At 56.6% G+C, this 23,146-nt stretch overlaps 1 protein-coding gene across 1 annotated transcript; it reads right to left on the reverse strand.

Annotated features, from left to right (window-relative positions):
• Positions 1–143: 143 nt before the first annotated feature.
• On the reverse strand, positions 144–22,337 carry ASIC4 (acid sensing ion channel subunit family member 4). The gene is given in 12 exon segments (XM_033112126.1): positions 144–834; positions 1,018–1,122; positions 1,390–1,469; positions 1,548–1,639; positions 2,737–2,890; positions 4,845–4,901; positions 5,418–5,580; positions 5,767–5,894; positions 5,992–6,136; positions 21,339–21,983; positions 21,985–22,256; positions 22,259–22,337. Coding segments are annotated over 12 exon segments (1,995 nt in total). The 5' UTR covers positions 22,299–22,337; the 3' UTR covers positions 144–720.
• Positions 22,338–23,146: the final 809 nt, after the last annotated feature.

The following is a 23,146-nucleotide window of genomic DNA, read 5'->3' on the forward strand; positions in this document are numbered from 1 at the left end:
AATTTCATCAGCACTTTTTAAAACCAAACCGGAGGTATGAGGCCTGAGAAGGCTTCCTTCCTCACCCCCAAGCTCCGCCAGGGTCTGAAAGGTCTGCCTGCTCCCTGCGGGGGGGGGGGGGGGGGGGGGGGGGGGGGGGGGGGGACTTGAGGTCGGGGTGGGGCAGGGGGAATTGGGAGCTGGGCCAGGCCTGCTGGGCCACCTGCTCCCCCTGCCAAAAGGGGAGCTGGGCCTGGAGAGGAGTAGGAAATAGGAGAGGACCAGTAGTCCTGACTCCTGGGGGCCCACCCTCTCCTACTGACACTCGAGAGCTGGGACCCTGGCTGCCCCTGAATCACCCCCCCCCATAGCCCCACCCCCACCCTGTCCTCCCTAAGTATATACAAATGTACAGAGGATTTCACCCCTACCGGGGTGGGCCACTTCCTCCACCTCCCTCTCATCTCCCCTCCTGTCCCCTCCACCAGGGCCCAGGGCCTGCTCTCCAGCCCTCCCTGGGCACCAGCCTTGGGGTGGGGAGTGTGAACAAGAAGAACCATGGAAAGCAGCTGGTGCCAGGGTTGGAGAGAACAGAAACTGAGTACATCCGGTGAGCACCACCACCCTCGCCCTTAGCCTTGGGCTGTCCCCCGGCATTCTGTGCCAGAAGCAGGAGGATACTACATTGGGGATTCAGGGAGGGGTTCCAGACTCCTGGGTCCTTTCAGACACAGCATCATCTTAGCAAGCAAAGTCTTCAAAGAGGCCTCCTGGGGGGCCATGCGGGTGGTGGTGGTTGGGGAGCAGGTTGCTGGCTCCCCCACCTTCAGCCCGGCCTCGGCTTCGGCAGGGACTCTGAAAGATAAAGAGGGAGAGTTCAAGCCATGCCTCCAAGCCTCGTACAACCAGCCTTGTTCCCTGGCGCAGAGGCTCCAAGGGAGCCCTGGAACCCCTCCCATAGGCTGGTACAGAAATCATGGCAGGTATTCAGGCCTGGGAGAAGGTGCTGGATGCATATTGTGTAGGGCTCATCCTTACCTGCTCCTTCAGCTCCTGCAGCCCCAAAGTGGAGATGCCCCCTGTGGAGGTCCGCAGAGGGGTCTTGGGACGACGCCACACCCGCTTCAGTCGGTCCCAGGACACCTAGGGGTCCAGGGATAGCAGCAGGCTCAGGAAACTTGGTAGAGAACTTGCTGCCCAACACATTCGCACTAGACTCCCTGATCCCCCACCCATCCCCTTCTCCTGACTCCTTTAGCCATTGGGGGACCCTGGCAAAGAACGCAGAGCTTGACTTCCCAGCCCGAGCAGCCTCACCAGGAAGCCTGCGCCGCCCCTCTGCTTATCCCAGAGCCCCTCTCATAGCCCACTGGCTGTCCGGGTGGCCCCCACCAGGCCCCCATTCCTTGCCTCATAGATGTAGTCAAGGATCTCCAGCAGTGTGAGGATACTGGCCCCAATGAATAGGCCCATTTGTCCCCCGAGGTCCCCTACAGAGCAGAAGAGCAGAGTCAGAGGGAGCAGGCTGCACTGACCCCCCCCCCAATGGAATCTGGGCCAGATCTCACCCAGCAGGGCTGACAGGCCGTAGGCCGCTCGCTGCTCCATGGCCTCAGAGCTCAGGGCTTCGAAAAAGACGTCTAGGACCAGGAAGTTCTCCCTGTGGAGACAGACAGCAGGGCGTCTATGTGGGACCACCTTCCTGAGGAGGCGGCTCGCAGGGACATCCCAGGTCCAGCAGATCCTGCTCTGAGACCCCCGGTGCCAGGAAGCTGGTAACTACCCGCAGAATCCCACAGCCTGTGAGGGGAGGCAGCCACAGATGCATGCCAGCTTCATACTCGAGGGTTAGCCAAGGGCCCCGGAGAGCAAAACTGCCTGGGCCTGCAGGATTCCCTCCTGCCTTCTCTAAAGCAGCAAATAGTGTTCGTGTTGCCTCACCCCTGTACCTTTCTAGAACTTTCAGGGGATCCCTATTGCCCGAAGTCCTCTCCAAAATTCCTCTTCCTGACTTCCAAGACTGCCCATGATCTGATGCACGGGGCCTTCTTATCTGCTTCTCGTCCCCCTGCTACACAGGCTGGTGTCCACATCATTGCACCGTTCTCTGACTGGGCTTCTCCTCCTCTCTCCTCCTCTCACAGACCCAAATCTGGGGTCCTCAAAGGCCCCGCTCACACCTCCCCTGCTTCCCCTACCCCATGCGCAGTCGCCCCTTCTGGGGCCTGAGAAGCAGTTCATCCACACATTGTGTCCTAATCGTCCCTGTCCCCACAGGACCCAGCCCCGGGCCTGGCGCCCAGAGGACGCTCAGCATTTGCAGATTGGCTGCAGGCTCGATGCAGCCCCACCTGCAGGCCGCCTCACTTCTCTCCGAGCCCTTCCAGTTCCTCTCCCTCAGCACAGCTTTCACGCCACATGCATTTAAGAGCTCCCAGGTTGCTCGGGGAGAAAGACACGTAGACAGAGAGTTCTAACACAATGGGTACGTGCAATGATGGAGATATGTACAGGGAGCCATGGGGGCTCAGATGAAAGGCATTTGGACCAACCGGGGCTTCCCTGGAGGTGGAGACACAGGATGTGACTTGGAGGAGGGGTTAGAAAAGGTTTATGAAAGACATTCCTGGCAGAAGACTCATGATTCACAAAAATGCAGCCTACTCCCCATGTCCACCATGCACAGGCCTGTGGAGGGTGGCCTTCACCACACACACACACACACACACACACACTCTCACACAAGCACACACATACCGTATGTAGGTCTCATTGCGGTTGTACTTCCTGGCCAGGTACCGGGCTGAGCCCCTGTTGGGGATCCTGACCATGGAGATTTCTTTCCCGTAGCGGGTCAGGTTGCAGGGGGTAGGGCAGAAACACGGGCCCTCAGAGCCCCCACCCAAGGAGTCTGCAACACAGAGGCACCAACTGCAGTGGGGGGTGGGTGGCCCAGAGGCCCACCAGCTGCAATGAGGAGGCAGAGGAGCTGTCCTGAGGCGGCCACATCCACACGGAGGGCCTTTACTGGCCAGCCCTGGCACTGCCTAGAGGAGGCGGGCTGGGGGTCTCTTCCTGGATCAGCTTCAATTTACCCAAGAAAGCAGGTGAAGGCAGAACCACCCCCCAGCACCCTCCCACAGGCTTGTCCCTCTGTCCCCCAGCCCCTGGGGAAGGGAGGTCCTCATGGCTCAGAAGGAGGGCACAGCCCATCCACCAAGCTAATCAATCACATGAGGCCTCAGACACACAAGGGACTTGGAGAGGATGCTGGGATGAATGGGTGGGGGGTGGGTGCATGGATGGATGGATGGATGGATGGATGGATGGATGGATGGACGGACGGACAGACGGAAGAACAAACGGATGAACAGGATGTGTGTGCTCAGTATGCTGGGTTTTCTCTGTTCGCCCCTTCAGATCCACTCTCCATTCTCCTCAGCCTTCCTCTGAGCCCTGGAGGCTGAGTCCTGCCAAGTGTATCACCTAGACTCCTTTGTCCTCTGGCTTTGGGTTGGGTTTGGCCAATGGAAGGCCCCAGCAGGGTCAGAAGGCATGGAGGGGAGAGATGCTAGGGTATTTCTTTCCCTGGCTTCCTCACTGCCAGGCTATAGTTGGCAAAGGCTGCATTCCTCCTCTTGTGCCCACAGCTCCTCTCCATCAGCCTTCTTGGACAGCCACAGCTCTCTCTCTGGATTCCAGTAGCGCTCCCTTCCTTTACCCTCCAGGCCTGGGGAAGGAAAGTCTCCCTGGTGTTGCTAGTTCTGTGGAGTCTCACCATCTCTTATGGTTCACTTATCCCTGCTCACACTTCTGTTCCTTCACGAAACACTCTTCAATCCCCCTTTGATTGACGCGGTGGGCACGTGGGGCAGGGAAGGTCTTGATGGGAGCTACTAGCTCAGCATCTCAAACCCATTACTTCTCTCCCCTCCATGGCCTCATCTCTGGATCACTACAATGTTCTTCTGACCAGTCACCCTGGTTCTAGTGTCCATCCCTACCTATCTATTCTCCACTTCTAATCAGAGTCATCTTCCTAAAACCAGACAGCATTCTTGCCTGGCCTTAAGCCTTTGTTAGCTTCCCAGAGCCGCTTCTACTCTCCCCCTCCCCCTTCTCTGTTCTCTGACTTCCAGCCACAACTGATCGATCATTCAGTGCCCCACACACCCGCTCTTTCTGGCCACAAGGTTTTTAGCATGTGCTGTTCCCACTACCTAGAACATGTCCCCCTTTTCACCTGGGTGACTCCTCTAGGAATCCTCCCTGCCTTCCCAGGAAGGGCTGCACACCCCTCCCTGGGGCCTTGTAGGATCCCTGAGGTTCTCTACCCAAGGACTAACACAGTGCATCATAATGTCTGTCCACAGCCCTGCCAGGCAGTGAGCTCTGCAAGAGCAGGGCTCTTGTTCCCAGCTCACCTCCAGCACCAGGGCAGGCTGTAAACATCTGTAGAATGAATGAATGAATGAATGAATGAATGAATGAAGTGCAGATCAGGCGAGACCTATGGACAGATTGGGGTTTGCCTTACCCACACTGATAGCCAGCAATGTGTTTTTCCTCACAGCAAGAAAGGAGTCATTTCACTTCCCAGCAAAGACAAGCTCATTGGCTGAACCAAGACAAGAAGCCTGGGTTCTCTGCAACACCCCCACCCTGCTGCCTCCACTTACCCAAGTGTCCACACCTGCAAAGGTCCTCAGACCCCTGGAGGTATGGGGTGAGGTTCAACCCCCAGGAAGAACCCCTCCCCCAGGGAGAGACTGGGAGGAGAAGAACCGAGGAAGTGAGGAGAAAGGTAGACAGGGAGGTGAAGAAGAGGTGATGGAGAGGCAGGGAAGGGAGAAGGCAGCACGAACCCAGTGTGTGGTCAGCACATTCAATGTAGATATTTGGTGGGCAGATGGTCTCGTTGCCTGAAAGGAGAGAAGAATATTCCTGGAGTCTGTGGTTCCATCCCCTCCACCACACTACATTCCCAAATGTGGGCACCCATGTACATGCACACACATGCCCAAAATGCACGTGTTTGTACATACCTGTGCAGACCTGAGTCTTATATGCTCATGCATATAAGCATGAAAGTGTACACACACACACAGGCATGCAAACATGCCCAGCTGCATGCACGCACATATGCACACATACTTGTATGCATCTGTTCAAGCACAGGCACACAACCCCCACAAGCCCACAGGTACAGTGTACGTGAGCACATGTATGCATAGATGCAATTTAACACGCATGTGTGCATTCCATATGCACATGAAAACAGGCATAAATCCCAAACACACACATGTACATTCAATTGGTATAGACATGCACATGTGTTGTACACATGCACCTCCCGTGCATATGAGCAGTGCTCTGACCCTGGAAGTTCTGGAGCCTGGCAGGGCAGCATGGAGGGCTGGCGGGGGTGGGGCGCCCACCTGGCATGTGCACCATCCGACAGTGGCAGCGCTGAAGCACGGCCTCCTTTTCACAGCGCAGCCGGCAGGCAGACACACTGTAGGCTGAGTAGCCCTGAAGTTCAGGCTCCCTGAGGCCGCTCTCCGCCCGGCAGTTACCCCAGGGCTGGGGCAGATAGGTCAGCTGCAGAGGTGGGTATGATGGTGTCATGCCCAGGAGTGCCACCCAGTCCTCCAGTGCCCACAGCCCCAGGAAACTCCATGGGTGGGCAGACAGGCTGTGAGCTTCAGAGGGCCAGTCTGGTCAGCATCCCCTGAGCCCAAAGGCCCATCCCCATGCCCAACCCAGGGCCCAGCTGAAGGTGTTCACCCGCTGTTCCTGGCAGGACACGAAGGTCTGAAAGCCTGGGGACACGCCGAAGCCCAGCTGATGAATGTAGGGTGGCTCCTCTTGGCTGTGGATCTGCACCCGGATACCAGCCTCAAACGATGTCTCATCTGCACAGTGGAGATGGAGACCTTGGGAAAGCCATGCCAGGCAGACGGCCCCAACTGGAGTCCCCAAGGCGGCCCTGCCCCTTTCCTGCTTGCATACTCGTCTCTCTCCAGATGGGCAGGTAGTCCTCCTGCTGGATGTCCAGCATGATCTCCAGGCCGCTGCCCATGCCCCCTGCCCGGCTGGGAAGGGAGCTCTGCGGATCTGCATTGAAGGTATAACACTTCCCATAGCGAGTGTAGACCTGGGGGTGAGAGGAAGAGGAGGGGCGGTGAAAGGAGGGGCTAAGACAACTCCTTAGGCTTAGGGTTCCCTGTCCTTCCTGACGGGCGCTGGACCTGCCTGGGCAGCGCTGTCCCATATCCCAGCCATCAGTCTACAGCCCAGAGCTCTCACCTGAGCTCCATCTCTTAGGCTGACATCTCCCTTAGGTGATTAAAAGGCATCTCCAGCTTAACAAATCAATAGCAGGACTCTTGACATCTTCCCAAATCCTGTCCCTGACCATTTTCCTCCTCTGAGTAAAGGGCCTCACTATCTACCAAGTTTCTCAAGTCAGAATCCCTGAACTCCTTCTTCCTCATCCCCCACCTCCAATCCAGCAGCTGTCCCGGGCAATTCTACTGAAATCTGTGTAGAATCCATCCACTCTCCTTCCATGTCGTGTCCCCCGTTTTCTCGTCCCACTTTGGCCTTGGCAGTGGGCTCCTAACTGGTCTCCCTTCAGTCCATTCTTGCCTCTCCCTCCAGGCCATTCATACAGAAGCCAGAGGGCTCCTTCTAAAATAGATAGATCCAATCAAGTCACCTGCAGGTTTTAAGCCCAACAATGGCCTTCCATTTCCTGCGGAAGAAAGCCAGAGTCCTTCCCTAGCCTGAAAGTCTGCCCATGATATGACCCTTGCCTCGCTCTCCTGCCACTCCACCCCCAGATCTCTGACAAATTCAAACTCATGACATGCCTTCCTTGCTCAGACTTTTGTTCATGCAGTTCCCTCTCCTGGAATGCCCCCCCGCCCCCTCAATCTTGGCACGGCCAGCTGTTCATCTTTTAAGCCTCAGGTTAAGTGTCCCTTATTCAGGATCACTCTCACATACCACACATGTTGATAGAACAAACCCATCAACGTGTTGGTTTGCTCAAAGTACTTATCAAGACCTGAGGTGATCTTGTTTATCCATTTGTCTGCTTGTTCAACGTTCACCTCTCTCCCTCAATAGAGTTTATGCTGCACAGGAGCAATGAGCCTGTCTGGTGTCGCCAGCACCTGGCCTAGTGCCCGGCGAGCGCAAAGAACGCTTTAATAAGCAGTTACTGCAGCACTGAACGAAGCCCATCTCCTTTATCCTCTGCGGAGAGTTCTCCCGCATGGACACCAGATGGCGCTAGCGCCCCGGGGATGGAAGTCGGGGCTGCAACCGGGAGGTACCGTAGCTGCGGTGGGAATTTGCAGCAGCTGGGGTGGGGAGGAGGCTGAGGGAGAGGCGGAGGCAAGTCTCCCCCACGCCAGGTTCACCCCACAGAGAGGAGCCCCGGGGTCAAACCCATCACAGGCAGCACCTTCCCTGGGGGCAAGGGGTCGGCGCACTCAATCACTCTCTCAACTCCCCCTTCCCTCTCCTTGGGAACATTTTCACACGGGTAAAAGCTGGGAGAAAAGGCATGAGGAATGTTAGGGAAAAGATATTCTAAATGTCTCGATTCAGAGAGAGGGTGTAGAAGAGAGAGGGGCTGGGTTAAGGGCAGTGGGAGTGAGAAGTTCTCAGAACTGGGGGGCTGGGGGCGCCCTTGTGGGCCAAGGTTAAATCGCCCATCCTCCATAGGTTAATTGCCCTGTGGATCCTCCCCTCTCTTACAGTTCCTCTATAACCCAAATATTCTGCCTCAGATCCCTAAAACAAAAACAAGCACCATGCAGTTTACAAAACATGGCAACATCTCCTGCTATCCCATTTCATCCACTCGGCAACCCTGGTATCAGGTAGGTTGAATTAGCCAGATGATTACAACAGGAAAACCAGAGCTCAGAGAGGTGTTAGGACTTGCTCAAGATCACACAGCTAATCAGTGGGAGAGGTGGAACTCATGTAGAGGCAATACACTACCTATTCCTAGTAGGTGCCTGACCCTTCCCCCCACCCCAAGCCCCAGCTCCTGTTTCAGCCCCATTCAGCTGAAATGAACCGGGAGTGTGATCAGACACCCATCGCCTTGTCTGCTATCCCTCCTTTCTTTCCACTCCACTCCTATCGATATCTTCCTCACTCTTCTCCATATTTGCTGCCTCTCAATTCCTCACTTCCTCACCTGCGCCTCCCCTCCTCTTTCTGCACCCTAACCACCTTCTGGGTTTCAGTCCTGATCCTGTCTGTATCACCCCTGGCCAACTCCCTCCCGTCCATCTGTGGGTCAAGCGTGGGCGACACTGACAGTCACAGAGCACTCCCTCTGCCCCAGGCTCTAGGCTAAATGCTCACCATGCTCTTTCCAATAGCATCCTCACAACCACCCTAAATCCTACAGATAAGGAAACTGAGGCTCGGATGGGTGGGCTGCTTTGCCAACGTCTCCAAGATCAGTGCTTCTCAAACCTCAATATGCACACAAAGTACCAGGGGATCTTATTAAAATGCAAATTCCGATTGTATAAACGTGCTGGGGTGGGGGGCGGGACTGAGATTCCACATTTCAAACCACCTGCTGGTCCTCAGACTGCACTTCGAGTAGAAAGGCCCTCGATGAAGGCGGGAAGAATCCAGCAAGACAGCCTGAGTCTAGACCTGTGCTCTCCCAACATGTCGCCAGAAGGAGAGAAACCCTGAAGGGAGCTGGGTGCAAGATTCCTGGGACCCCAGTGGTGTGGGAAAGGCAGATGGGGGGGATATGTAAGCATTTGCCCCAAATCTCAAAGCACCCACCCCCTTCCTGTTTCGGGCCGAGAAGATGTTGGAATCAGATTTTGCTGATGCAGCCAGTTCTGAGCTTACGCTCCAGTTGAGAGGCTAAACAACACACGGGCTGTGTGGGGGACCCAAGTAGTGAACTGCTCACTCATGTCCCCCAGCATGCAGCACCACTCAGCAGAGCCCTGACTGCCGACCACTCACGGTCTATCTACTGCTCAGCCTCATCCATGGCACTGGGGACTCCCTGAGGCCAGGAGCCCTGTTCTACCATCTTGGCATCCCTGGAGCCCAGTGCAATTTGCAGAAGGAGGCATGAGGTGGAGGGAAGGAGTACAAAGGTGAACCTATAAAACCTCCCCATTTGTAGCAGGTCTCATGCTAGGTGTCTTCGATCTATTTTCTCCTTTGAGCCTCTAAGACAACCATGTGAGGTAAGTATTGTTGCTCCCATTCAATGATGAGGAAGCTCAGAGAGGGAAAGTGACTTGGCTAAGGACACACAGCACATAAATGACAGCTGAGGTTCAAGCAGAACTGAGCCTGATGTCAAAACATAGTAGGTGCTTATAAAACACCTAGTGGGCATGCAGTGAATGAATGACTGGTGCAGATTCCTGACCCTGAGTGGGATTGGGGCAGCCTCCCTACCTGATACCTCCCTACCTGATACGTGGACACACAGACACATGCCGCATGACGCTGAGCCCAGCCCTGTGCAAGGCCAAGCCAATGGGGAAGGCTTTGACTCCCATGGCTTTGGAGGACAGTGATTATCTGGCACCCCTGCCTTGAGGTGGCTATGCAGAGTTGGGGATGACAAAAGGAGATGAGTAGAAGGACTCTGGGTCTGATGGATATACTCTGCAGAGAATGCACAGGCCAGGCTGGCACGACCAGGCCACCTGCACAGCCCCAGTCAGGCCCAACTGCTGGGGAGAGCAGAGCGTTGCTCAGGAGATGGAGACGATCCCTGGGTCAGGCAGGCAGTGGTGGGTGGAGCCGCCAGCTCCTAAGTGGCAAAACTCTTGTGGCAGCACAGCCCACAGCCTCTTCCATGGAGACGGCACGGCCACTCAGCCACCAGGTCCCACTGGCTGTCCACTGCTCTCTCCCTCTGGACTGGTCTGGAAGGAGGGTGTGTATACGGGAGTTGACAGTCCGGGGCTCAGCTACAGAAAGGGGCAGGTTCCAGGCCGGATGTACCCCGATGGGTTGCGCTCTCTAGACCACCCACCACCCGCCCTCAGCCCCAGGACCCTGTCCCCATCTCAGACCCCACCTCCTCCTGTAGTCTGGCCCTCCCTCCTCTCAGCCCTCTCTTGCTCTCTGCCTTAGCTCCCCGGTCCACCACCCTGGCCTTAGGTGGAGCCCATGGCCTCCCAGGGTCCTTCTGGACCCAGGGTGGACAGCTTCTTGAGAATCTGTCTGCACTGCATGCAGACCCTTGAACCCCTCCACCACTTTCCTTCTGGCCAGCCTCTGCCTGTCCCCCGTTAATGTTAGCCTGGACCTGCACTGGGTTAGTGTGTCTTTCTAGCCTCTGTCCCCTGATCTCAGACTATCTCTCAAGTCCCTCTCTATCCTCCAGGCCTGTCTGTCCTGGGTATCTGATCGATTATCCATTTGGCCTGTTTCTCTGTCCCTTGCCCTCCGTCTCCCTGTCCATCCCCCGGGCCTATGTCTTTCCCTCCCATTGGCCTGGCTGCCCTCCCAGCTTCTCTGTTCCTTTGCTATCTGCATCTCCATCCTGTTTGCTTTCCTCTCTGTCTATCCCTTAGTCTAGCTGTCCAGTGTCTGTCTTTTGTCTTCCTCCTAGAATTTTCCCTGGGCCTGAGGCCAACCCCCCCCCCAGCCAGGAATTCCTCCCCTGGTGCCCTACCCTCCTGATCCCTCCACCCCCTCCAGGTCTGTCCCAGATAATGATCGGGGTTGAGAAAGATCTGAATGGTGGCTTTTCTCAGTCCCTTGACTTCCATCTATTCACAGCTCCCATTTGGCTGGCTGGCTTGCATTCACCCCCACCCTTCCCCAGCCCCTCATCCTCCCTGCAGTCATGGAGCCCACGGGGTTAACAGGCAATTAGCAGGTCCAGGGCTCAGAGCATCGAGGGAGAGGGCCTGGCCTCCAGGAGATAAGGAGCAACCAGAAGCAGCGAAGGCTGGGCTAATCCCAGGGCTAATCTGCAGCCTGGGCTTTATCTCCACTGCCTTCTGGGCACCCTGCCTCTGCCAAGGCCCTGGCACCGCCCCCCCACTTTTCCATGGCAACTCCATCCCCCCAAATTCCATCAGCCCTCTCCTGCTGCGGTCCAGCCCCATGCCTCTCACTTAGGTCCCTGGGATCAATTCCCCTTAACCCTGCAGTGCTCTGGAGTCCAGAGTGGGCCAGTGGAAGGAGGTACATCTTCATATACCCTGGACTATGACTAGCAGCCCGGGGTCACACAGCTCCTGGCCCAGCTTTACTCAGGGGTGGGTCAAATGTCTAAATTCGAAGCCTCCTCCTTTTCTATCCTCACCAGGGGCAGAGGAAGGAAGATGGCACCAACCCAAAAAGCCTGGGGTGTCTGTGCTGTAGGAACCTGGAAGTCACTCAGTCTGAACCCTCACTGTACAAAGGCCAAAACACAAGCCTGGAAATGACAAGTGCATATCCAAAGGCACACAGTAAAAGGGGCAAATTCAGAATGAGAACCCAGTCCCCCTCCAACAGCCCCAGCATTTTCCACGAACCTTAGTGACCCCACCCCCACCCCCAAGTCAAGAGACCCTGGTCCCAAATCCAGCTGCACCACTGATAGCCTGTGTAACTTTGGTTAGTGAGGTGATTTATTGACTTCTCTGGACCTCAGTTTCCTCCTCTGTCAAGTGGGGACAGAAATTCCTGCCTGACTTATTTCACAGGGGTGGTTGTAAGTCTCAAAAGAGACAAAGTATGCGAAAGCCACTTGCAAAGTGAAATCACATACATGAGGCCTTAATATTAGTGATAAGAGTGCTGTAGAGACCAGTAAGAACCAAGCCGGGCAGAGCTCGGCCACGGGTTGTGATGCCGGAAGTAGATCCACAGAAGCTCCCTCACGTGGGGAAGGGGCACATATACTGGAGCCTGATAGAACCGGGTTCAAATTCTGGCTCTGCCACCAACCTTGGCCTAACAACCCTGGGTACATGATCTAACCTCTCTAAGCCTAGGGGAATGGGGATTCCTCCTCGTAAGGTCAGTTGTGAGGATTAGAGCTCAGTTCAGAGTGATACGTAGTAGGTACTCAAGAAAGTGGGGAGCCCTTTTGGGGAATAGAGCTTCCTGCCAAGATTATGCAGCCGTTTTGATCTTGGATTCCCAACTGGGCCCATTGTCACAGGGCCTCGTGCACTTGGGAGAAACAGTGACAGTGCGTCAGAAAGGATGGAGCTATGCCACATTGAAACCCCCAGGCTCTCAGATAGGGCTCTCCCCCCAGAAGAGAAGCAGCATGGAGGGCACAGGCCAGAAGCTCAATGTGGTTCATGTCTGCGCCCTTACTGTCTGTGGGATTTGGACTCAGTCATTTAACCTTTCGGACCCCCGATTTCTCATCTGTGAAATGAGAATAATAATAAGCACCTATAGGTGGCTGGATGGCTCAGTTGGTTAGAGCGAGAGCTCTGAACAACAGGGTGCCGGTTCAATTCCCACATGGGATGGTGGGCTGCACCCCCTACAACTAAGATTGAAAACGGTGACTGGACTTGGAGCTGAGCTGCACCCTCCACGACTAGAGTGAAGGACAACTACTTGGAGCTGATGGACCCCAGAGAAACACACTGTCCCCCAATATTCCCCAATAAAATTTATAAATAATAATAATAATAATAGGCACCCTTCAGAGGTGTTATGAGGAAAGAGACAATGTACATAAATAAGAGCTACAGCTACCATTTTAATGCTTACTCTGTGCCAAGCACAGTCCTAAGCGCTTTATATAAATTAATTCCTTAATCCTCACAAAAACCCTAAACTGGCGGTTTCTTATCATCTCCATTTTACAGACAAGATAGGGGATGGCAAGAGACAAGAGAAGGCAAGGAGCCTGCCATAGACGGCAGAGCAGTCCCATAAGACCAGGCAGTCTGGCGTTGAAGTCTGTGCTCACAGCCAGTGTGTGATCAGACAGACACATCTGGTACGGCACGGACAAACGGTAGGTGCTCAAGAAATGGCGGGTGTTCATACAGCACTTGTTTGGCCAACACTATCCGTGGAGCCTGTACCGTGTGTTGGGTACTGTGCTTGGGATAATTCAGAAAACAAAATAGATGGTCTCTGTCCTGAAGGAGTTTGCTGTCTAGCTGCAGAGACATTCATTCAAAAAGTGTTTATTGAGCACCTATACTCTGAGCCAGGTATACAGCAGTGTTGCACAAAACCAACAATCACAGGTATAGACAGATCATTACCAGTTGTGATTGGTGCTATGATGGGGAAAGCAGTGCAAGTCCTCTGACAGTGGATCAGGGGTTCGATTGGGGAGGGGGATAAAGCTTTCCAGAGCAAGCCTAATCACCCACGCAGGAAGGGCGTCAGACCATGCCACAGTCAGACAGAGGTAGAATACCCACTCCCCAAGCAGGCCTGGCCCCCTTCCCTACCACGTGATCCACAGAGCCTCCCAACCCCCACCCCCACAGCCACCCAAGTGCTTATCAGGGAGACTTCCTCCCCAAAGTAGAAGTCTGTGGGTCTAGGAGGAAAAGACACAGGGTTTGTTCAACTGTAAATATGTGAGGGGTGGTGGAAGAGAAGTAGGACCGCGTTGGGTCCAGGCCGCGTGGCTCTTGGCTGAGGCCCAGCTGGAGCTGGGAGCCAGGGAGAGCTTGGGACCGCGGAAGAACGCAGTGATTTCAAGCCAGCGCCGCGTTTCCACCGGAGAGGAGAGTGCAGGGCCTCCAAAACGCAAGTAAACCGCCAAACCTATTCCGCCTAACCTAAACCGCTTAGGCCTTAAACCTTAGAACGTCAATTTTCCAGGCGGTAATACTTTTAATATGTAACGAAGTCCTCTCCTGACCTTCCCACCCCTCGATGCAAAGTTGTGCGTTAAGAGTTTTGCTTACACAGTGGAGCACACACACCTACTGCCGGGCGAGAATTCAGGAGCCAAGAATTAGAAGGTGGCGGTGGGTGGGTGGGTGGTTGTACGCCGCTCCGGGCCCCATCGTCCCCCCCCCACCCCGGCCCCGCACACGCACCTTGGCGTCCAGGCCCGGCCCACCGGCACCGGCTCCTCGCCACCCCCTCCTTCCTCCCGCGGGGCAGGCATCCATCACCGCGCCCGAGCGCCCTCCCTCCCGTCTCCTCCGGGCTCCTCCGCTCTCCTCCCTGGGTTTGCCTCATTTGCATTCCCCCGGCTCCCCTCTCCTCGACAAAGTGACCTCCGCACACAGCGGCGCCAGAGGCTTCCACCGCGGAGGGAGCCACCGCCGCCCGCCCGGCCAGGGAGGGGCGAGGGGGCGCGAGCCTGGACGGCCGGGCGGGGGTCCAGTGAGAGAGCTGCAGAACCCGGGCCGACTGGCGGGCCCTGGAACAGCGAGAAAGGCTTGGTGGCGAAGGGGCGGAGAGGGACTCGGGTGGGATTTGAACGCTCGACCTCAGGTCCCCAGCGGGGCGGGAGTCGGACTTGGAGGGCAGAACCAGGACAGCGAAGCTGCGCCCCAGAAACGGAAGCCCTGCTTGGAAACTGGGGCTCCCCGACACCCCGTTTCCCTCCGCCCCACCACTGGAGAGGGACCAGCCGTACGGGGTAGTCGTCCAGGGGTACCCAGCCCTCTCGAGGGCTGCCCAGCCCGCGTTCCCGCTCCCGTGACCCGCCGAGCTGCCGCCCCTCCCCCCCACCCCGTTTGGTATTTACACCTTTCACACATTTGTAAGCTATTATCCTGTCCACGCTTAGTCACCGCTGAGCCAAGCGCCACGGATTTAGCTCCTTTAATCTTTCCTCCTAAATCAATCCTCTATTTCCCCTTAATCATCCCGTGGCTCCTCTCTGAACTCTCGCTGCTGCCTCGGCTGCTGCAAGCCAATGACTGTCTCTCTGCAACGGTTCCTCCTCCAACCCAAAACGGGGGTCCGAAGGGCATAGTGAACATTTGGGGAGGTGGGTTGGATTTCCAGCACTGCCAGCCCCCCCGACCTGGGGGCCAAGGCAAGAAAGTGTACACACCCTCTCCCCCTTTTGGAAAACACACAGCACTCTGAACCTGTCTCCACCCTCGGGGTCTCCGTCCTCCTCCTGCCTTCCCACCTCCATTCATCTGGGATGGTTCCAAGACCCTAAGCCTGCACCATGATTTGCAAAAAAGAAAATAAAATAACCCCAAAAAACCACCCTCAGGCCTCCTGTCCACGGTTCTGGCTGTCCCCACCCCCTCTGCCCAGCTGCTTTAAGGAGGTGTCATTGCTGGGAGAGCCTGGAAGGGCAGGGAAATACTGAGAACTCACCAGCCTGAGGCTGCCCTCTTCTCCCCTCCTCCAGGGTAGCTGTCCGTCTCTCCTTGACCACCCTCAATCTGCACCTGGCATTCATTCCCTCCCCTCCACCCAGGGGCCTCAACGTGAGCTGCCCTGAGGCTCATCACTTCAAGTGCTCCCTGGGGTGCTCCTTCCTTCCTGCCCCCCCATACCTGATCCTTCCTGAACCCCAGCCTGGTCCTGGCAGAGGCAGCCCTGCCGCCAAGCCACGAGAGGGAGCAGATTCCTCTGGGAAGCAGAAGGGCAGGGGTGGGGATCCAGGAGGAAGCAAGGGTAGGGGAGAAAGAGGGAGGGCAGGAGGGGGACATGGGGGCCATTTCTTCAAATGCTAATCAGCATCTTCCGGCTGCCGTGAGAAGCTGAGCTGATAATGAGCCCAGCTCAGGGCTGATTCCTGATTAATGAAGAGGCCACAGGGCTGCTGAGTGGGGCCGGGTGGGGCGCGTCCCTCATGGCACTTCCTGCTGTCCTTGCAGACCAGTCCTTTGTAACAGTAACAGCCCCTGCCCTTGGCTGCTGGGCCAACACCACTCAAATACCCCTCTGCCAACTTCACTGGCCAATGGGAACTGAGAGTGCCCCCTCCAGGAGGGGCTGAGGGGCAGCAGCCAGTGGCAGGGCAGGTGAGGGCAAGCACACTGGGTTTCTGCCATCTGTGAGTTGTAAGTCATTCTCAGAGTATTGTTTTTTCTTTAATCAGGAAAATTTTTATTAAAATAAGGCTTGGGGCTTCTCTGGACAAATTGGAGGATACCGCCCTCCCCCCCACAACCCCACCAACACTGGGCATCTCTGAGAACAGGGCAACAGTTAGGCTGGGATGGCTCCCTTTAAGGATACACCATCTTCAGTTCTCCTCAGACCCTACCTTTCCCTATTACGCCCTCCCTGGCTTGACCTGCAGGGCTCCTGAAGTCAGGACTAAGCTTGAATTACGGGTTCAATTAGATGTTCTCAAGTTTCATGCCTCAGGAGAAGATGGCACCAGAGGGGACAGAGGGCTGGACAGGGGGTGGGGGTCAGAGGTAAGCTCATCTGGTAGTAAGAGCCCTGAACCAACCTCAGTGGGAAGCCCTTCCCTTCCACAATCAAGGAGGCCAGGGGCAGCCCTCAGTCCCCAGTGGCAAACGTGTGGAGCTGGGATATGCGTGCAGCAGCCCCTCCCATGACCAAGGAGGTGAGCAGAGACCATCAATATTGGCCTGACCACGCCAGAGAAGGGAACAGGCACAGGAGGAAGCTTGGATGGAAGGCAGGGGATTGCTGAGGGGCCTCGAATTGGGGGCCAAATTGAGGGCCAAGGGAGCCAGAGAGTGGTAAGGGCTTGCATGCTGCTTCGCTTGCCTCAGAGCTGTCCTGGGTGGCAGTGGGGTGGGGCTGAGAGAGGAGGGAGGAGGGCGGGGAGGGGGACTGCCCAGCTGGAAGAGGCCTTGTCTAATTGTGCCTGATTAGTAGAGAGGAAGAGAACAGGGCGAGTGATTAATAGTCGCGGCAGTCACCAGCATGTGTGGAAGGAGGTTTGGGAGGGGGAGGGAAGTCAGAGCCTAGAGGGAATGGATACAGTGAGGCACCCACAGGTCCCTGGTCACCCTGCCCTTCAAGGGCTGCTTGGACCCCTGAGGACCCCACAGAGAGGGGCAGGGCCCTACCCCTGCCTACTCAGGGATTCTTCATCTCCCCCCGTACCTCAATTTTCCAGACAATAGAATGGAAGAGAAAAGACCAAGGTCATGTCCTGTACCTGTAAAGAAAGGTGTACTGCTCATGTGGTGTTTCCAGACACCTCGGTGTCCCCACTCAGATCAACATGGGACCTCAGCCCAGAGATTAGATGCCAGGCTTCCAATCACAGCCCACAGCTGTCGCCTTCTTCCCTTGGATACCAGTTGGAGTTCCTAGCCCCACCCAGTCTGGCAGACGGAATCTCTTTCCTAGGACCAGAGCTGTGCTGTCCAATACGGCAGCCACTACCCACATGCGGCTATTTGAACTGAACCTTCGTTTTCTCTGTCACACTGATCACATTTAAGATGTTCAATAGCCGGTATGGCTAGAGACTGCCATGCGGGGGAACGCACACACAGAACATTTCCTTCATCACAGAACGTCCTGTAGGATAGCACTGATCTCTCGGGTGTATGCACACTCCTGCACCCATGCATGTGTGTATGAGTATTTGGGAGGGTTGGATAGCACGGGAATGCAGTACTAGGCCAGGGGAAGCGTGTGGGCCTGAGGGTCTGGAAAGGGGAAGGCTAGGTGATGGAGAGTAGTGAAGATGCCAGCTTATGGTTCAGAAAACGGCAGGTGGTGCCGGGAACAGGTCAAAGAGAGACAGGACCTGGGGTGGTGGCATTACAACAGCTGACACTTCCGGAGTGCACACTATTTACGTCCGGGCAGTGTGCTAAGCCATCTCTTTAATCCTCACAATCACCCAGGTTTTTCTTTAGGTTCTAATATTCTAGTTAATGACTATGGAAACTGATGCTTACAGAAGTTTTTTGACTCCTCCAAGGGCACATAGCTTAAAGGGTAGAGCCGAGGTTCGAATCCACACGGTCTGGCTCCAGCACCCATGCACTTGGCCACACCACCCTACAGTCCCCATCTGAGAGGAGATACTGCATCTTAGAGCCACGCTTGCATTTTACAGCTCGAGAGATGAAGCCTAGGGAGAAAGTAATTTCTGCCTTCTAGGAAGCGGGCAGGCTGAGAGCAAGCAGCAAAAAAGTCTAGATGGGGCTTGGAGCACTGGGGTGGGGGAGAAGATGGTGGGAGGAAATGGGGAGGAAGGAGAGCACATACAGGTCTTGGTGAAAGTAGGAGGTGGGAGTGAGTTGGTAGGAGACTGAGTGGGGAGGGGGAAGGGCAAGAGGAGCGAGAAATGCTGGGTGGGCTAGGTGGAGGGGAGCATGGGTGGAAAGGCGAGCGCCTCCTTGCCACCAGGAGACTCTCCAAACCTCACCCAGCCCAGCCTGGCTCATCCCCTAAGCCTTCCCAGCTCCCTTTGGCTCAGGGTGGTCTCTCTCTCTGAACTCAGGCTATTACTATCCGTGTACCTAGTTTGGCAATTAATCGGGGCATCTTACGACACCACTTGGCTTGCATGGCTGGTTAACTGTTTCATGGTTGGTTAAGCTTTTGAGTGTCCCTGTCCATGCTCCACTGCAAGACTGTAGGCTGCTTGAGGACAGGGCCCGGGGACTGGGGCTTCCCTTCTTTGTTCTCCCCCGCAGCACCTGCAGGGAGCCTGGCACATGGTAGGCGCTCAGAACGCCATGTTGATTGAGTGACTGACTGACTGGGAGTCGGTGAGGGGATTTCAGGGAGTGTAGCGGGAGAGCAATTGCAGTGGTAACAGAAGCAAGAGCAGCAGCTTAGGGGACTGGGGGAGGGTGCATTACCCAGAGTAAAAATAGGCTGGAAAATGTGACATTTATTAACTTGGATTCCAGAGGAAAGGTCACAGCAGAGTGGGAAGTGGAAAGGAGGAAACAGGGAAAGCAACAGAAAACACAACAGCCCCTTACCCAAAGCCTGTCTCGGACCATCTCCTCACCCGCACCCTGGCAGGTTCTCCACCAACTGGTCTTTGTATCCCTGTCTCCACCAGAGATCCCAAATCCCTGTGGTGGCTCCATGTTCTCACCACGGAGTCTATAATGGACTTCATGTCTTCATCTCCTTACCCCTTCTCCCATCTTGCCCCCACAATACGCCCCATCTTCCCCATTGTCGTGGATCATGGGCGCCCATCCCAACCCATAGTCCCAGACCCTGTGAATTTGCAGCAGTCCCAGCCCTAGAATGCCAGGTGCAATGGACAGTCACACTCAGCAGATGGGGGGTGGGATACAGGTAGAAGGGTCTGGGGTCTCGGCTGGGCGGGGGACAAGGGGTAGGATCCAAAGAGAATTTCCTGTCCCTCAATGCTTGTTTTGCTTCTCCCCCCTCACTGTCCTGCCTCAGCCCCAAAGCTGAGACCCACAAACTTGTACTGTCCTCCTCTCTCCAGCTCCAGCGTAAGAAAAGGCCTGTGGGAGATCCACCTTTATCCCTGCCTGGGCATCCGCAGGATTCAGAGGCACTCGCCAGCCTGGATCAGGGAACTCCCTCATCCCATATCCTCCAGCACGTCCTCCATTCCTGGAGGCTAGGCAAGAAACCCCTGCCTCCCTCACCTTCCTCACCCCTCCATCTCTTCCTCCCCTTCTCTCCACCGAGGTTTCATTACTCTTCCCCTTTCTTTTCCACCACCAGCCAGGGCCTGGGATACAAACTCTTGCTCAGGGACACAAAGCCCCCATTGATTTCTGCCCCAACAGCACCTGCTAAGACTGGGCTCTGTCCCCCAACTCGGAGGGGTGAAGGATGTCAAACAGAGGAGCCCCATGGATCCAAAAGGCCACATTCACACTCGGCACCCCACCTCTTTCTAGGGGACTCTCACAACCCTGGCTTTGGGAGGGGTGATTTTTTTTTCCCTAAAAGATGGGTCAGCGCCCTCTGACTCTTCTCCCAGCACAATCCTCTCCCTTCTGTCCCTTCCTGCATTTCTACCCAACCCCCCTCACCCAATGGCAGGAGGACCCAGAAGCCACAGGAATGGTGGAAGCCAGGCATCTAGTGGGAACATGTATCCTAGTGATACTGAGGCAGTGACTGAACGAGAACCTGGGCAGAGAACAGCTGGGCCATGAGGAGGGAAAGTCCCCCATCTCTGGGGCTGGCACTGGAGACTGGCCTGGAGGGGGTAGCATGTTAACAACACCTATTTACATGTGCACTGGGCAGTGGTACATGCATGAAAACACACACGTACACAATGCTGGGAGTCAACTGGACTGGGGACAGGCATCTCAAGCACCAGGAATAATGGATACCCTGTGGCTGGGTGAATGGCGCACTGATAGACAGCATGTAAAACACACCCCCACACTCACACACCGATTTGGGGAGGTGTGCCTGGGAGGGCAGCCCAAGCCGACATACCGACTCCCGGTGACAGTATGTGTGTCTGGATTCACACATGTGAGAGATGGCGCCAGCAGCCCCTGTGGGGAGCAGGGGTTGAGGTAGATGGCGGGGTGGTCACAAGAGGGGATGGCATCCACAGCGTGACCCTGTCCTCGGCAGCTAAGAGCTGGGATGTGGGCACGGAGACGAGTAGCTCCCTGGCTGTGTGGGTGTGTAGGTGTGCACGTGAGAGTAGTGGCAGGGACACTGAGTGTGTGACAGAGAGTGTGCAGGAACTGTCCCTGAGCAGTATGTATGTGTGTGTGCCGGGCAGCAGTGAGGGTGAGCCGTGCACATACGAAGAGTGAATGAGTGATTCTCAGTGTCAGAGCCAGAGCCCGGCAAGGGAGCAGCAGGAACCAGGAAACGGAGGGAGGGCCTGGAAAGCTGGAGAAGCCAGAGGGGCAGCATGAAAGAGGGATGTGTCAGGGAGTCTGTGAAAGGGGGTGTGTGTGAGAGACACACAGAGACAGAGAAGAGACACTGGCACCCAGTGTACACGAAGATTGTCTCTATCCAGCCGGCCAGTCTGGCCACCTCCCCAGGAGGCAGTCTGAGTGCCTCCCTTGCTGGAGCCCCCCCAAACACCCTCTCCCTATCACCCTTATTTGGCGGGGAGAAGAATTCAGTAGCCATAGAAGAAAAAGGGAGCAAGAGAAAAGTGGGATCAGTTAGTCCAGCCTTGGCATTCCTTCCATGCAAGCTAACCAGCTTTGGGGCCCCTGGTCCCACTTGAGGAACCCCCGCCCCAGACCTGGGCACTGCAGCAGCAGCAAAGCCAAGAAGAGGAGCAGCAGCGCCCGGGTAAGCCCCTGAGTGTCCCCTGCTCCATGGCTAGGGAGCCAAAGGGAAACACCAGGCTTGGGTGAGACGTGAGGCCAGCCTCTGGTGGCGGAAGGAAGGGAAGCCCTGTTGAGGATGCCCCACGCACCACCCCCACCCCCACCCCATCCCCATCCCCGCCAGCTTCTAGCCACCCCAGGCCGGGCGGGCCAGCTGGCAGGACTCACCACAGAGAAGTTGCTGGCGGAGCAGTGATGCCCACTGAAGTTGCAGCTCTTGAGCATGTCGGCAAGCTGGTGGCCAGTGCGGTTGAGGATGTCTACCATGTCGGGCTCTGGGTAGCGCAGGCCGGCGGCACGGTGCCCGTCCCGGTCTTTGGGGGGCAGCCCTGTCAGATTGGCCAGGTGGAAGATGTCAGCATCGCTGAGTGCCGAATGCCGGAAGCGGTTGATGTTGCAGAGGGTGACAGCTGGGAAGCCCGCCGCTGGGGCTGGGGCAGCGGGGTCCCTTGCCACCAGGTGAGGCCAGGTCAGGTAGCCCCGGGCCAGGCCTGCCGCCTGGTACAGGAAGGCAGCCAGCGAGGTGAGTAGGGCCAGTGCCCACAGGGTTCTGCGAAGTCCATGGGGGCCTGGGCCACAGGCCCGGCCCAGCCCATGCAGAGTGCTCGTGCTGGCAAAGGTGGCTAGGTCCCGGGGTGCTGCTGCCCCCTGCGCAGCCCCCAGGAGGCTCTGCTCATCCCCTGCCTCCTTCTCCTTGGGTTTCGCATCCTCCTCTGCAAATTTGATTTTGCACACAATCTCGATCGGCATCTGTCCCCAGCTGCTGGGACTGGCCAGAGCCTCCTGCCCCTGTCCCTCCCTGGCCAGCAGCCCCCGGTGCCCTCCGGAGTGGTGGTGGTGGCAGCGGCTGCTCTTCTAAACTCAGGGCAAGCAGGAGGAGGACAGGGACAGGGTGGGGGCCCGAGGTGGGGGAGTCACTCCCACTCCCAGCAGCTCCGCAGCCCTGGTGCTGCCTCTGCCGCTGCCGCCTCTGCCGCCGCTTGTCTCTCTCCTCGATCGTCTCCTTGTGGCTTCCCTTATCAGCACCAGCACAGCTGTCAGCCCCTGCGTGTGTCCCTGCGAGCGAGCGAGTGAGCGAGGGAGCAGCGCTGCTCCGCCACGCGCAGCCCCAGCCGCTCCGCTCAGCATGTGCTCCGGAGCCCACCCCGTGCTTAATAATTCAGGACATGTCAACAGCGTTTCACCGGCAGCACGGGCAGCAGGAGCCAGGCCAGGGGAGGGGGCAGCCCCCAGCCCAGGACAGGGATCCCTGGTCCTTGCCTGAGCCCTGCTAGGGCTGACCCCTAAACTCTTGCTATACCCTAGCCACTCATGGGGTCCTCAGATGGTCCCACTCCCAGGCCACCCAGGGAGGAGTGCTGCACCCGGAGTCTTCAGCTCATTCTGCCACTTTTCTGGACCACGCCCCAGGAAGGGTCAGCCAAGTCCATCTCCCTGCCCCTGGCCTCCCTGACTCCTGACTCCAGCACCCAGCCACCACCCGACCCCACTACCCCACCCACAGCGGCTTCCAGAAACTACTTAGCAGAGCCACTTGTTTGAATGGGGGGGGGCAGAGGAGAGCAAGATAGACAAGGGGACAACGGTGAGACCACCAACGTTCTCGGCTTCCCTAGAGGTTTACTCCTGATGTTCACAGCTACCATACCTTGCCCCCTTTGGGACGCTGGTCACCCCTCCACCACTTTGCCCCACCCCTAAATTCAGTCACTAGAGTATCTGGGAAGAGGGCACCCTTGCATATCTGTGGCCACTTTGCTTCCCCAGATGTTTCCCAAGTTTCTGGCCACAACCAGGTTGGGGGTGGGAAGGGGCTGTTGGGTGAACAGGTCAGGCTGCAGAGAGGCCAAATGGTACTGGCGGGAGTAGAAATGTGCCGGGCTTGGATGGCAGGAAGTGCAATCCCGAAGAAACAGACGCAGGGGGTGCCTGGCAGAGTGGGGTAGGGGAGCCCTGGGCTGGCTGCTGTCCTGCCC

Source organism: Rhinolophus ferrumequinum, chromosome 8 (assembly GCF_004115265.2).
Source record: "Rhinolophus ferrumequinum isolate MPI-CBG mRhiFer1 chromosome 8, mRhiFer1_v1.p, whole genome shotgun sequence".
Classification (NCBI taxonomy): domain Eukaryota; kingdom Metazoa; phylum Chordata; class Mammalia; order Chiroptera; family Rhinolophidae; genus Rhinolophus; species Rhinolophus ferrumequinum.